The 14,615-nt window shown below is 41.9% G+C and overlaps 1 protein-coding gene across 13 annotated transcripts in view; it reads left to right on the top strand.

The window, feature by feature from the left end:
* NEDD4L (NEDD4 like E3 ubiquitin protein ligase) overlaps positions 1 to 14,615 on the top strand; it is a 373,007-nt gene that overhangs the window by 286,258 nt on the left and 72,134 nt on the right. For all 13 annotated transcript variants that reach the window (XM_010586712.3, XM_010586713.3, XM_023543760.2 and 10 more), the window contains one exon: positions 8,680 to 8,730. In XM_010586712.3, coding sequence (XP_010585014.1) covers positions 8,680 to 8,730 — 51 coding nt within the window. The remainder of the gene's footprint in view (positions 1 to 8,679; positions 8,731 to 14,615) is intronic.

Genomic DNA, 14,615 nt, shown 5'->3' with positions numbered 1-14,615 from the left:
CAGTCTTATCAGGCCGAAGGGCTACGGTTCCCAATAGGGGCAGCCAAATCCTGCCGACATTCACTGCCCAGGCAGTTATTTTTACCTGCATGGGTAAATTGGTCCAGCTGTTTTTCATTTGGGAGAATAGTGGAGGCACAAATGAGGGAAGGTGGGGATGGACTATTTTATACTCTTAGAGATTGCAATTTAATATCAATTTGTTAATCGGTGTAGTCCTGCCTGTTTAACAGGTAATTACGGTTTCTTAACAAGGCAGGAGGTTTACTCAGTGGTTTTCAACCCTGGCCAAAAATTAGAATAAGCTGGGGAGCATCTGAAGAGCACATACATCAGGCCCTCTACCAGAAATTGAATTAATCTGAGGTAAGGGCTGTGTAGTGGTGTTTCTAGAATTTTCCAGGTGATTCTAATATCCAGCCAGGGCTAAGAATCCCTGGTTACCTCTACCTCTCAATCCTGCTCATTCTGCTCAGAGAGACTTTACTCAGGTACCTGTTGGCATTATTCTGCCATAAAGAGACGAGAAGAATGAGTTGGGTGCCTTGTTTCTCAGCCTGCCCTAGGTTGAGAAACAAGGGAAGAAGCCCTCTACTCTGGTCTTAAATTAGCACTTGCTAGAATCTTAAATCAATTAAATATAAGTTTCTCTTCTTTTAAATGGCTTACTCTTAACATAAGTGCTATCACTTTCCTAATTTTTCACAAAGCTTTGAAGTTTCCATCTCCGGACTATTTTTCTTCTCAATATTGCATGTGGTAAGAAGGGGTTTTTGTTCTCCATTGCTGCCATCTAAAAATCCTGTACCCTGGGTTGAGGAGGCTTTAAATACTTAATGAAGTTTGAGGAAAACTTTGTAATAACAACCTAGTTAATGGCCTGACTTTATGATAAATTGTGTGCTTTAAAACAGTAGTCTCCATTTTTTTGCTAGTGAACCTTCTACAGAATTTTGACAAACTATTCCTCCTCACATATTTTTTTAGGTTGACATCTAAAATTTGTCAGCAGCTCAATAGTTTATTAGTCAAGTAGTTGCAAACAATATAATTTCCAGCATATTAAATCATGCATATGTGCTTTAAATATATTTCATACAATATTCATCACTTTGGATTTTTCATAGTCTTGGGGTTGCAGATTTAGCTCAATCATTTTAGGGAAAATATCTGCCATAAATATGAATTAGCAAAACTAGTCCTTACTATTAAACAGTCAGCTATACCGGACTTATTTTCTATTAGAAAAGTCTGACTTCATTTTTTAAATCAAATAAACAATGAAATTAGATGGACAGATAAAAAGTAGATGTGGAAGACATAGAGTCCTTCCGTGAGACTGTCACCTTGATGAAATAAGGCACTGTCTCATTTGCTTTCTCTCACCTCTTCCCTCCCTCAGGAGCTATGCATTCTCAAATCATTCCTTCCTTTAGTGCTCCAGAGGCTTTTATACCTAGCACAATGCATCATGGTAAGATTCAGGATGGGTCAGAAGTACACTTCTCTGGAAAGCAGGAGGAGGATGTGATTTAGAAAGGGGAGCGAGAGAGAAGGAGAGGCTGCAGAAAGCTGACACTGTTTTCTGGCAGATCAGCTTTAGGACAGAGTTGATGTGGAAGCTGAGTATCTAGCAAATGATTCCTTTGTAACTGTCCACGGCCAAGTCCCTTGGAAAGTCTCTGTTTATCCCCAGGAATGTGCATGCTCCGGTTTGAAGGGCCCTGCTGTAAAAGGTATGACGGATGGTGGTGTGTGTAAAAAGCGTAAAACTATTCAGCTCCATTTTTCTTCTCTTAGAATCTTAAATTTTGCTCATCTCATTTTTGTGTTAAAGATAAGAAAAGAAGGGTGTATGCAAGAATGTATACGTGGCAAATACTGCTAAGGTTATGTTCCTTAGTAGTTTCCAGATTGCAAGGACTATATCTGGCAAGTGTAACCGCTGAGGCCATGTAGAGTTGGGGACTGGGATTTTCTGCAGGGAGAGCCTGTTCATATTTCTCCTTAAGACCCTGCTATATGAAGTTACGTAGTCTTCATCATAGTGGTTAAGAGTATGGACTCTGGAGCCAGACTGCCTGGCTTCACATTCCAGCTACTCCTTACTAGCTCTGTGACCATGGGCACGTTTCCTAACCTTCTTAGAAGAATGCCTGACATGTGATAGGGGAGCTACAAGTTAGCTTGTTATTATCTGTAGTCTTGAAGTTCTCGCTAGAGTATGACTGGAGATTTCCCCCCAGCAAACTTCAGTGGAGGTAACCTAGCCAGAAACAGAACAAGGATGCACCGTCTCAGTTATATAGTGCTGCTATAACAGAAATACCACAAGCGGATGGCTTTAACGAAGAGAAGTTTATTTCCTCGCAGTAAAGTAGGTTAAAAGTCCAAATTCAGGACATCAGCTCCAGGGGAAGGCTTTCTCTCTTTGTCAACCGTCTTATCAATCTTCCCCCAGACTAGGAGTTTTTCAACGAAGGGACCTTAGGTCCAAAGGACACGCTGTGCGCCTGGCACTGCTTTCTTGGTGGTATAAGGTCCCCGCCTCTGCCAATTTCTCTTTCCTTTTATCTCTCAAGAGATAAAAGGTATTGCAGGCCACATCCCAGGGAAAATCGTTTTACATTGGATCAGGGCTATGACCTGGTAAGGGCATTACAACCCCACCCTAATCTTCTTTAACATAAAATTACAATTACAAAATGGAGGACAGTCACAGAATACTGGGAAGCATGGCCTAATGAAGTTGATGGATACATTTTTGGGGCGACATAATTCAATCCATGACAATACTCAGGTGGCCAATACTCAGGTGGAGGCTGTTTTAATGAAACCTTTATGAAAAATCTAGCAGGTGTCCTGCATAAACCTATATAATGCTAGTTCTGAGCCTTCGGTCATTAAAATTCCAAGAACCATGCTGCTACATTTATATTACCATGTAATGTGTTGTTTCTTGCTTGAGTATGACATGCTGCACATGGAGACTGTTGGCCAGCCAGGTAGGATAAACTCCTCTTTTCAAGTGCCCTGGGATATATGATAAATAGCTTTCAGCAATAAGCATGTTAATGAAATAAAGATATGGAAATGACATGGAATCCATGGTATTTAGGGTTCACCTTTCCCCATTATCCAGGTCGTTCCCTAACAATGCGTTGGCTGCTAAGAGTGTCTGTCCTCACTATTTTAGGTTATAAATCTGAAAGGCTCAAAGAGAAACTACAGAATCTAGAAGGATCTTCATTATCTTTTTTTCCCACTCACACATTTGATAGATTATTAAAATTGCTTGCAGAAAACTTGATTTTAAAACTTCAAGGAAGAAATAAGACTATTACCAATTACCCAAAAAGCCTAAGAAATTAAAACAATTGTACCGTGAAAGAAAAATGAAACAATATTGTCATTAAAAGAAGCAGTGACACATTTTCCTTTTAAATTAACTTTGAAGTTCAGTCTCAGATGAGTTTGCTTTGTAACAAGTAGAATATATGTGAATGGTTTACCTTATTTCTAGCAAAATATGTTGATTCAAATCTTTTCATTTATTCAGCAAATAAATTTAGCACTCCTTTTACAAGAAGGCAATATAGGAAATAGGAGAATGGCAGTAATGGCTAAGATTTTTCTGTAGTTGGATTTTTTACGAAGAAGAAATAGCCTTAGAAGAACTGTCGGTGGTCTTTGCCTGTGAGCTTTTGTGCAGCTCAGCAGCTTTGTAGCGGATGTAACAGATAGCTGATGCTGGCCCATACCCAGAACCTATAAAGGTGGTAAGCTCTGGCTCTTCCTTTATCCAAAAAATTACAAAATCTCAGATTTCAGTCAGTTGCCCTAGATCTGTGTGACCGAGCACATCTGGACCAAAGGGGAAACCTCGTCACTAACAGGAAAATAAACGTGTTGAATGAACATCAGGGTGACAGTGAAGACTAAGGATACCCTGTGGTCCACAGACAAGTCCCCCTGCCCTGGATGGGACAGCAGGCCCCGCACTCCCGTGAATCTCAGGTGAGCAGCAGCAGAGACCTGGCCGCACCTTTTCCTGGTGCGGACTTTTCCCTCCAGCAGCTTCAACATTTAGTTTACATCGGTATCCTTCAGTGACGTTGCTGTCGTGGCTGCTGTTGGTGCCATCATTACCCATAGCTTTGGTTACTTAGTGATACTGATGGGTCCTGTATTAAGGACGTTACATCTGTTACTGTATTTATTCCCTCATTACACAGTGAACAGGTTCCCTACTGATGAGGAGGCCAGTGAGCTGACCACCTCTGAATGAATACCGAGCCTTCCATTTTCCTGCATGGCCAGACCCTCAGGATACCTCATCTGAATGACTTAATACTCACTTAAAGTGCTCTTTCTCCTCCAGAGCCTTCCCCTTGCAATAAAGTCTTGTGTCGTCCCCACATCTCTTCTCTTCCCCTAGGATACTGTCCTCTCACATAAGCAAGCCCACGGGCCCCTTCAGACCAGTGTCCATCTTGCCTTTCCCACTGCACCGCTTCCCAACACTGGCCAGGTCTTCAGTTAAAGACATCTTCCAACTATTCCCAACAGGCCTTTGTCTTTGAAACCTAGTGCTTCTGCTTACGTGTCGTGTTGGTTTCCTTGGACTGCTATAACAAAGTGCCACAAATTGGTGGCTTGCTTATAAGAGCAGAAATTTATTGCCTCACAGTTTTGGAGGTTAGGAGTCCAAAATCAGAGTATCAGCCATTTTGATTTCTTTTGAGTAGTGGCAGGTGATCCTTGGCATTCCTTGGCTGGCTCATAGATTGCACCAGTCTCTGAAGCCATCTTCATATGGCCATCTTCCCTTTGTGAGTGTCTGGCCTCTTTTCCTATTAGGGAGAAGGACCAATATTTGATTAGGACCCAACCTACTCCACTACGACCTCATGCTAACTGATAACATCTTCAGAGACACTATTTCCAAAAAAGGTCATGTTCACAGGTATCAGGGTTTAGGACTTCCAACAGATTTTGGGGGGGGAAGACAGTTTAATCCATAGCATGTATCATTCCCTTTCTTCCTTCAACCATCCTCCTGACAAACTCTATCTCACGACCCTGTATGTCCTTCAGAAAGTCATCCCTGACCTTGACCATTGGCAGAGTCAGTCACTTCCTTCTTTGCATTCCTGCAGTACTCTATTCATACCTCCATGTGGAGCAGCTACTTTGTTGTGTGATAACTATCTCTCAAGAGCTGTGAAGACACAAGCCACCCATGGCCACGGAGCACTAGAAATGTGGCTAAGTCCAAATTGAGATGAGCTGTAAGTGTAAAATACACACCGGATTTAGAAGACTTGGTGTGAAAAGAACATGGAATATTTTAGTAATGCTTTTTACATTGATTACATGTTGGAACGGTAATGTTTTAGATGTATTGCATTAAATAAAATACATTATTAAAATTAATTTCACATGTTTTTTTCTTTTTATATGTGACTAGGAAACCCTGGTGGCGTAGTGGTTAAGAGCTATGGCTGCTAACCAAAAGGTCGGCGGTTGGAATCCACCAGGCACTCCTTGGAAAGTCTATAAGGGCAGTTCTACTCTGTCCTGTAGGGTCACTATGAGTCAGTAATCGACTCGACGGCAGTGGGTTTTTTGTTTTTTGTATGACAGACTGTCAAATGTTGTATGTGGATTACTTGTTTGTTTTTTAACAAGCCTAGTTAGATTCTTTCCTTAGGAGAGAAGGGTCCGTCGTCTCTGTATTTTTAGGATCTGGCACAGTCTGTCTGTGGTTGACCACATGCCTGAGGGACCTAATGATGAAGAGGTTCTGAGCTCAACAGTGTGGCTTACATTTTGTTTGTCTGTTCCCCAGTGTTTACATTCCTGGAGTTTACTGGGTCACCAGATTATCATGTGCTTCTACTGCAAATACTGCCATTCCCGTGGCGTTCATGTGACCCCTTACCTACGATATGTTTGCATTTGGAGCGGGGGAGAGTAAGACTTTCTGGAGTCATCTCCACCACCCCAGAGGCAGCAGGTATCAAGTGCATCTCATCCCCTGTTGGATAGACACCTGGAGCAACTGGGACTCCCTTTGCCTTAGGCATTCTACAAATTTCCATGTAATTTATTTTTTGTTGTTGTTGAGAATATACACAGCAGAACATACACCATCTCAACAGTTTTTACAAGTACAATTCAGTGACATTGATTACATTCCTCAAGTTGTGCTACCATTCTCATCCCCCTTTTGTTCACTGACATTTGCACTAGCTTTATGTGGTTGCTGGTTGCCATCAAGTGAGCTCCAACTCACAGCGACCTTATGTACAACAGAACAAAATGTTGCCTGGTCCTGTGCCATCTTCGTGATTGTTAGTATGTTTGAGTCCAATGTTTCGGCCACTGTACCAGTCCATCTCACCGAGGGCCCCCCTCGCCTCTGCTGACCCTCCACTTTACCAACCATGATGTCCTTTTCTAGTGATTGGTTTTTCCTGATGATGTATTCCAAGTAAGTGAGCCAAAGACTCGCCATCCTGTTTCTAAGGAGCATTCTGGTTGTATTTCTTCGAAGACTGATTTGTTCATTCTCTGGCAGTCCATGATCTATTTTTTATATTCTTCGCCTATCCCACAACTTGAATACATCGATTCTTCTGTCTTCCTTTTTCATCGTGCAAATTTCACAAGCATATGAGACAATTGAAAAGACCATGGCTTGGGTTAGGCTCACCTTTGTTATCAGTGTGGCATCTAGCTTTATAATTATAACTAAATCAGCCAGACTGAGCACAGGAATGCTCCATGCTGTGTAGCTGTCATCACTGTGAGTCCATGGGGGAATGGAGATAAGTCTGTGAGCTGGACAGTCGAGACGTCTGCATTTCCTGGGGCGCCTGCTGACTGCTCCCTTTGTTAAGATGTACAGAATTTATTGGCACTTCCCTTCAACCCCGTGCTAAGTGAGGTATCTCCATGTCGGGCTGCAGAAGATTTGGCTGAGAAAATGAAAGCATTGAAAATCTCCTCAGAAAAATTGGGGCTAGACATTTACCTGCACAGTCAACAACCTGCAGGAACTTTGATTTTTCATTCTGTTTTCCTGCATCTTTTAGAGGAAACAGATAGCTTTCTAGTTAATCAAATTTTAAAAATTGTCTAAAAGGAAATCATTTGAATAAACCTAGTTCATACTTACGTGCTGCAGCCTTTTAAATGGAAAAAGAAAGTTTTTCAAGCACACTTGAAAAGTAGTTTCTGTAAATTAGAAGATTTCTTGGTAAACCAGTAATGAGTGAAGATAGGAACCCAAGATTCAGAACTGGGAGGTTTAGATTCTCTTTTTGACTTTTTCTCGAGTTGGCTTTGGGACTGGTCTGATTACATCTAAAGAACTTTTCCAGTGTTTATGCATTTGGATATGGTGGGAAAAAAAAAAAGAAGCAACTACATATTTTTATGTGAGGGTAGAAGTCTTCGTGTTCCAATTCACACCTCAGGTCATCCAAAGGTCTGGGGCTGACACAAGCAGTGTTGTGGCAGGATGCAGTGTAAGTACAACCTGCTAGCCACCTTGTGGTCCAGGCCAGTGACCCATGAGCCTGAGTTATAGCATCCTAGGTATGTCTCAGAGTCTGAAAAGGAACTTAGGAGTTTCTCAAAGTGAATTGTTTCAGTCCTTTTGAGCCAGAAAAACACACACTGTATGGCAGGTGGAAAGAGGGAGGGCACAGTATGTCTAAAAATTTGTTGTCGTTAGTTGATATTGAGGTGGCTCCAACTTCTGGTGACCTTATGTATAACAGAATGAAACATTGCCCAGTCCTGCACCATACTCAAAATTTTCGCCCATTGTTGTAGCTAGTGTGTCAATCCATCTTATGGAAGTTTCCCTCATTTTTGCTGACCTTCTACCAAGCATGGAGCCCTGGTGGCACAGTAGTGAAGAGCTTGGCTACTAACCAAAAGGTTGGCAGTTCGAATCTACCAGCAGTTCCTTGGAAACCCAGTGGGGCAGTTCTACTCTGTCCTCTAGGATTGCTATGAGTTGGAATGAACTCCATGGCAACGGGTTTAGTTTTTTTGGTTCTACCAAGAGTGATGTCCTTTTCTAGCAAGTCCAAAAATTAACTAGTAGCTAATCATTGAACTTAAATTCTGAAGCAATACACTTGATTGAAAACTTGGGGGCCAATTTTTTCTAATGATATGTAATTTATAATATTTATTAATAACTAGGCTATAGGGTCTCTGAGTTGGAGTTGACTCACCGGTAACGGATTTTGGTTTAGGCTGTATATTTTTTCACAAGACTTTCAGGCAAGCTCTGTAGTTTATGGCACTTAATACATATTTATTAAAATATTCCCAGCATTTCTTTAAACTGGTTCCAATTCTCCCGTAAGCCCTATGTGATGAGTGTCCCTCCTCCTCACTGACAGCACTGTCCCCAGCTCTGAGCAGTGGTTCATTAACATTCTGTCTGGTACTAGACAGCTAAATATCAGCTCACAAGGTCTTAGGTTTACTGGTCTTAGGACAGCTTAGATCTTGGCCTTCTGCCTTTGAACTATCTGCACTGCACGCTAGGGTCAGCCCATGGACCTTTGTCTTCATTTGTAATGAAACATTTTTAAGGAATGCCACACTCAGTGAATAGATGGAAAAATTAACTCTTTACTCTCTTCTTAACAGACAAGAGACGACTTCCTGGGACAGGTGGACGTGCCCCTGAGTCATCTCCCGGTAAGGATGAGTGCCATGAGGAATGCATACTGATTGTCTGCACTGGGGTGTGTTTTTAGAATGGTGTTTCTTCAGCAGAATGGAGAGGACTGCAGTGAAGAGAATGTAATTTAACCATAGTTCCTGTGGGCCTCTCACGGGGCTAAGGGTTAGTTTAGTGTTGCAGATCAAGTTCAGTGTATCTGAATCAGCTCCGCCTTCCTGTCAACATCACCAGGTCCTTGCCCTTCTCCTAGCTACCTTTTATGTCACACCTTAGAAAACAGCCACCTCTTCTAGCAGACCCCTCCTTCTCGTCACTGTCACGTCTTCACTTCCAAATTTGTCCTTTGGGTCTAATCAGACATTCGTTCCCTTTGTCTAGGCTTGTACATGCTGTTCTCTTGGAAGATAACCATGCATACAAGCTAGATTTGGGGTTATAGCTTCTCAGTCAGCATAGAAACAAAAGATGCTCTTCATTCTGAGTGAACCTGTCAGTTGGAAGCAGCCACCTTAGCTTCAGAAAATGCCCTGCATTAGCACGTGTGGGGTTGCTACCATTCCTTTCTTCTCTGATGAGCAGGCAAACAATTGGGGCTGTTAACTAGTTACTGAGGTTCAGGGCGCTGCTGCATGCTCCGTAGGAACTTAGAAGGTGCAGACAACACCTGGAGGCCTTGGTGAAAGGTAGATCATCTCGTATTCCAGCTTCAGTTTTCCAGATTGTTCCACCCCATCCTCCTGGCCCTTCTTCCCTGGCCAGCACAGAGTAATGTAAGTCAAGTAGCTGCTAAGAGACTATACATCAAATGTTCCTGCCTTACAAAGGCATTTTGTAATTTTTTTTAATGTTCCACATGGGCAAGTGGCATAAATAGCCCATAAACTACAATGCCTTAAACCACCTAGTATATGCCTAGTTCTGCACTGAAATCGTGGCTATTACCGTATGTTAATTGCTAAGAAAAACTGTATCTTAAACAAGGAAGCTTTGAAGATATATTGTGAAGAAATCTGTGATAGCGAGCAATTTCCTCATGTTTACTCAGGGGAGCTATTAAGAAAGGAGGATTTCAAGTGCGTTCCCTTCCAATGAATTTGAAGCTACAGTGGTATTAAAATACTTTTGTTTGCTTCTGTATAAAAACCTGAAGCTCCAAGGTGGGTGCCTGAAGGGGATGCGTGGTACTTCTGTAATGAGTCCGATTCCGTAAGACATGAGAAACCTGAGTGTTCTTTGAAAGTCACATTGAGAGGACATGGCTGTCTCAACATTTGCAAAGAAAGACTTCACACATTTCCATATCAGTAGTTCTTCTGTGTGTGCCCTTCATTTTGAAGCTGACATAAAAAGCTGTAATCTCTATACAATTTTAGAAATCTTTTTGTGGGTGTCTCCCCCCCCCACCCCCCGCCCCAATCCTTTTCTCTAACATAAAAACCATATCCCAGCCAAGGCAAATTATTTATTAATATTCTCTTAAGAGGCATAAGTGAAATTTAAAACACTTGGGCCAACAAGCCCCTGTTTGAGTAATTGAGTAGAGATTGGTCTTGGAAGGTTGGACAGGGCTCCCAGAAAGTAAAAGAATGTTCCTGTTCAGAGACCAAGTTAGTAGAGGGAATAACTCAGCCTTGGATTCTGAATGGAGACAAGGATAAGCTTTGAAAGAAGGAGGTGGCACCAGGGCTCAGGGCTAAAATAGAAACCACCAGATTAAAGAGGAAGGAACATGAATGCCTAGAGAGGACTGAGAACTTTTACATGAGCTGAGCCAGCTAAGTAATAGAGCTTCCCGATTTTGCATATGCCCAAAGATTACCTTACAGGGAATGCTGTAGTGTCCATATCAAAGACTGACTAGCCTTTTAGAGCTGACTATAGTCAGCGAGAGGGAACACAAAGGAAGCAAAAGGAGAAGAATGAAGGTACATCCTTTATCCTCCGTGTGGTGGAAGAACCCATCCAGCACTTTCTGAATGGGCAAGGCCCTGGGGCCTAGGATAGAAGGTGTTCTCATGTTCATTTGAGCATAGGCGTGGGACCCTCATGGAAAAAATTGAACAGTAAAGTAAGTCCCTCCTTCACATAGCTTAGCAGTGCCATCCAGTACAGCAGACATACGTGACAGTTGAGCGCTTGAAATGTGGCTGTGTGACTAAGGAACTGCATTTTTAATTCTATTTAAATTATTTTAAATTTAAAAGCCACATGTGACCAGCGGCTGCCATGTTGAACAGTACATGTGAGGATCAGACCAGAGTTCCCTGTCTTGGGTCAAAAATGTGTGATTCTGCAAAAAAAAAAAAACAGGAAATAACAGATGTAGGAGAGGCTGCAGAGAGATTGGAACTCTTATGCACTGCTAGTGGGAATGCAGAATGGTACAACCATTTTGGAAAACGATAATGATGCTTTCTTAGAAAGCTAGAAATAGAAATACCATGTGATCCAGCAATCCCACTGCTAGGAAGGAATACATGCTAGAGAAGTAAGAGTCAACACACAAACAGACATATGCACACCCATCATTCACAATAGCGAAAAGTTGGAAAAAACCTAGATGCCCATCAACAGATGAATGGATGAACGAACTGTGGTACATACACAGAATGGAGTATTATGCAACCATAAAGAACAGCAGTGCATCTGTGAAGCATCTCATAACATGGATGCATCTGGAGGGCATGATGCTGAGTGAAATAAATCAATCACAAAAGGACAAATATTGTATGAGACCAGTACTGTAAAAACTCATGGAAACGTTTACACACGAAAAGAAACAATCCTTGATGGTTATGAGGGAGGGGAGTGGTGGGGATGGAAAAACACAAAAGAGAATAGATAAGTGGTCACTTTGGTAAAGGGTAAGAGTATACAATACCGGGGAAGCCAGTACAACTTGTACAAGGCAAGGTCATGGAAGTTTCACAGACAGATCCAAACTCCCTAAGGGACCGAATTGCTGGACTGAAGGCTCCAGGGACCATGGTCTCAGGGAACATCTAGCTCAATTGGTGTAACATAGTTTATAAAGAAAATGTTCTATGTTCTACTGTGATGAGTAGCATCTGCAAGCTACTTAATTGCCTGTGCCTCCATATTGACACACATTTTTGCGTATGTGCATACTTTTTTATTATAAGGCATTTTAAACCAGGGCTATATATATATATATATATATATATATATGTTTTTTTTTAATCTAACTTTATTCTGGCCTATAAAGATCACCACACCGAATGAAACTCTCCTTTTCTAAATCATTTTTTTGGTCTGGTCCTCATCCGAAAAGAGAAATAAGCTCCTTTTTACTTTTAGCTTCTTGTATTTCCCACTTTGAGTAGCAGCTAGGAGCCCTGGTGGCATAGTGATTAAGAGTTCAGCTGCTGGCCAAAAGGTTAGCGGTTGAAATCCACCAGCTGCTCCTTGGAAACCCTATGAGGCAATTCTGTTCTGTCCCGTGGGGTCGCTATGAGTCAGAATCAACTCTATGACAATGGGTTTGATTTCTTTTGGTAGCAACTAAATTACTATTTTTCTATAAAATACTTTTAACTTAATAATCAGGTTCATGTTGAGTTTCAGCAATTACGAATGAAATACCTAGAAAAGAAATTTCATGTCTAACTTTTTTGCTCACTCAGATCTTCCAGAATAGATACTTTAGAGAAAAATCAGGAACTTGATGGAGTAGATTCAAGAACAAACCCGCTGCCGTTGAGTTGATTCTGACTCATAGCGACCTTATAGGACAGAGTAGAACTGCCCTCACAGGATTTCCAAGGCTGTAGTAGTCTTTATGGAAGCAGACTGCCACATCTTTCTCCCCGAGAACGGCTGGTGAATTCGTACTGCCGACCTTCCAGTTAGTAGCTGAGCGCTTAACTGCTGCTCCACCAGGGCTCCCTATAGATTCAAGACAACAGAAATAAATTAGTGTCATCTCTAATGATTGCCAGGACATTATTTTTAATTTAAATATCCAGTGTTATGTTTGGAAACTCTGGTGGCATAGTGGTTAAGTGCTACAGCTGCTAACCAAAAGGGGCAGTTCTACTTTGTCTCATAAGGTCACTCTGAGTCGAAATCAGCTTGACGGCAATGGGTTTGGTTTTGGTTTATGTTGTGTTTTTGTATGTGTGTGTTTGTTTGAGAAGGAAATACTATAGACTTGCTCATTAATATGAGCAACCATGTCTTGCTGATATTCTAGAGGCCTTTTGGTACAGTTAGCAGTGGATATTGGTGTTTGCAATGTAAACCTTTGCTTTTTTACATTCTTGGGAGTGGCTTTCCTAAGCTGTCCCTTACTTGCAGTTCTAAATTCCCTGAGCCAACGAAGCCTGCCAGAAAGACGAGAGGGTCAGAGTGTCCCCACTTCTCAGTGACCTCACTTGGGCGTGGATCACACAGTGTTAGAGGCACTTTGGCTTCTTGAATCTGGCCTATGCAGCTTCTCCTCAGCCCACTGCCAAATATTGGGCACCTGGATTAATTCCGTGCCCTGCCGGGCCTTGTGGGCAATTACTTGAGATTCCAAGTTGGAACTCTGCCGACAAGACAAAGTGAGGGACGGGGACGGCAGCTTGGGACAGAGAGCTAGGACAGAGGGAATTGTTTGAAGCTGGTATGCACTCTGTGTGTTAGAAAGTCACTACCTCAATTATCCATGACAGTGGCCAAAGAAGGCCTGTGTCAGCTCTGTAATTATCCACAAAGCACCAAAGAGAGAGGAGTGATAATGAGAGAGAAAGTAAACCTCTTTTCCCCACTTTGATCATGGATTCCTCAGTGCTTTGTATTTACAAAATGCTCCCAGATGAAAGAAAATAATTTTAGAGTTGCGATTCCCTTTTACTCTTGGCCCTCAGACTTAGTTCTTCCAGTTTTGTCTGTGGAAAAAATGGACCGGAAATAAAACTCAAGGAGTCTGGAACAGTAGAGACCTCTGTCCCCTTGGCATCTGTTCCAAATGTGTCACGTGTCTTTAATATTTGTCTTCCGTTTTCTTTGCTTTTTGAAGGGAGGAGTGAATACAGAAGGCGGGGCAGGGAAGAGCAAAAAGGGTTAGTAGCTTGACCCATTAAGCAAGTCAAAGAAAACACAAATTCATGCCATTAGAAGTCTCTCCACAGGCCAAAATTTTGAAAGATGGATATTCGTAGGGAATCGTTGGCTCTGTGCTTGGGAGATGGATGAGTTGTCTGGCGCTGATACTGATTAGCTGGGCAACCTTAATCGAGGTAATGTTCCTCTCTGGGCCACTGTTTTCTCACCAGTGTAATGAGGTCTTTTCTGTCGATGATAGCAAATGTTCTTCCAGCTCTGTGACACACATCCTAGCTGTCCCATGTAATTCACCAAGCAGAGGTACCAGTGACTGTGATGACGTACCATGTTACCCAGGAGATTGCAGCAGTGTGATGTGCTAGAGGCCAGTGGAAGGGGACGGGAGACTAATTTAGGAAGGTAGTTGTCGCCCTACCAGCCTCTGACACCTGTACTACAGTTAAACGTAGCCCCTTTTTTCTTTTAAATTGGGGCACCAAGAATAAATTTTGCTGTAGCTCTATTATTCTTGATTTTTTTTTTAAACTGCTATTTTTACATTTGTTAAATTCGGTGTGCCATTGCCTAAAAGTTCGTGAAGTATTTTATAACTTTCATCCAATTATTTAGGTACAAAAATACCCCCAAGACCTGTGTTAACAACAGAAGGAATTTTCTGAAAGGCGTTTGTTTATCAAGCCTCGAGAATACTTCTTGCTTCTTCTTCTGTCAGTTATGTCTCCCTCAGTGCACCCACCCCACCCAGCTACAAAATCTCTGCATTAGTGGAAAATAAGCTAGGAGAAAGGCAGGGTTTTTTTGTTTTGTTTTTTTAATTTTTATTGTGCTT

This window comes from Loxodonta africana, chromosome 11, assembly GCF_030014295.1.
Source record: "Loxodonta africana isolate mLoxAfr1 chromosome 11, mLoxAfr1.hap2, whole genome shotgun sequence".
Classification (NCBI taxonomy): Eukaryota; Metazoa; Chordata; class Mammalia; order Proboscidea; family Elephantidae; genus Loxodonta; species Loxodonta africana.
The sequence above is the reverse complement of the archived record's forward strand: the minus strand, read 5'-3'. Positions and strand labels throughout refer to the sequence as shown.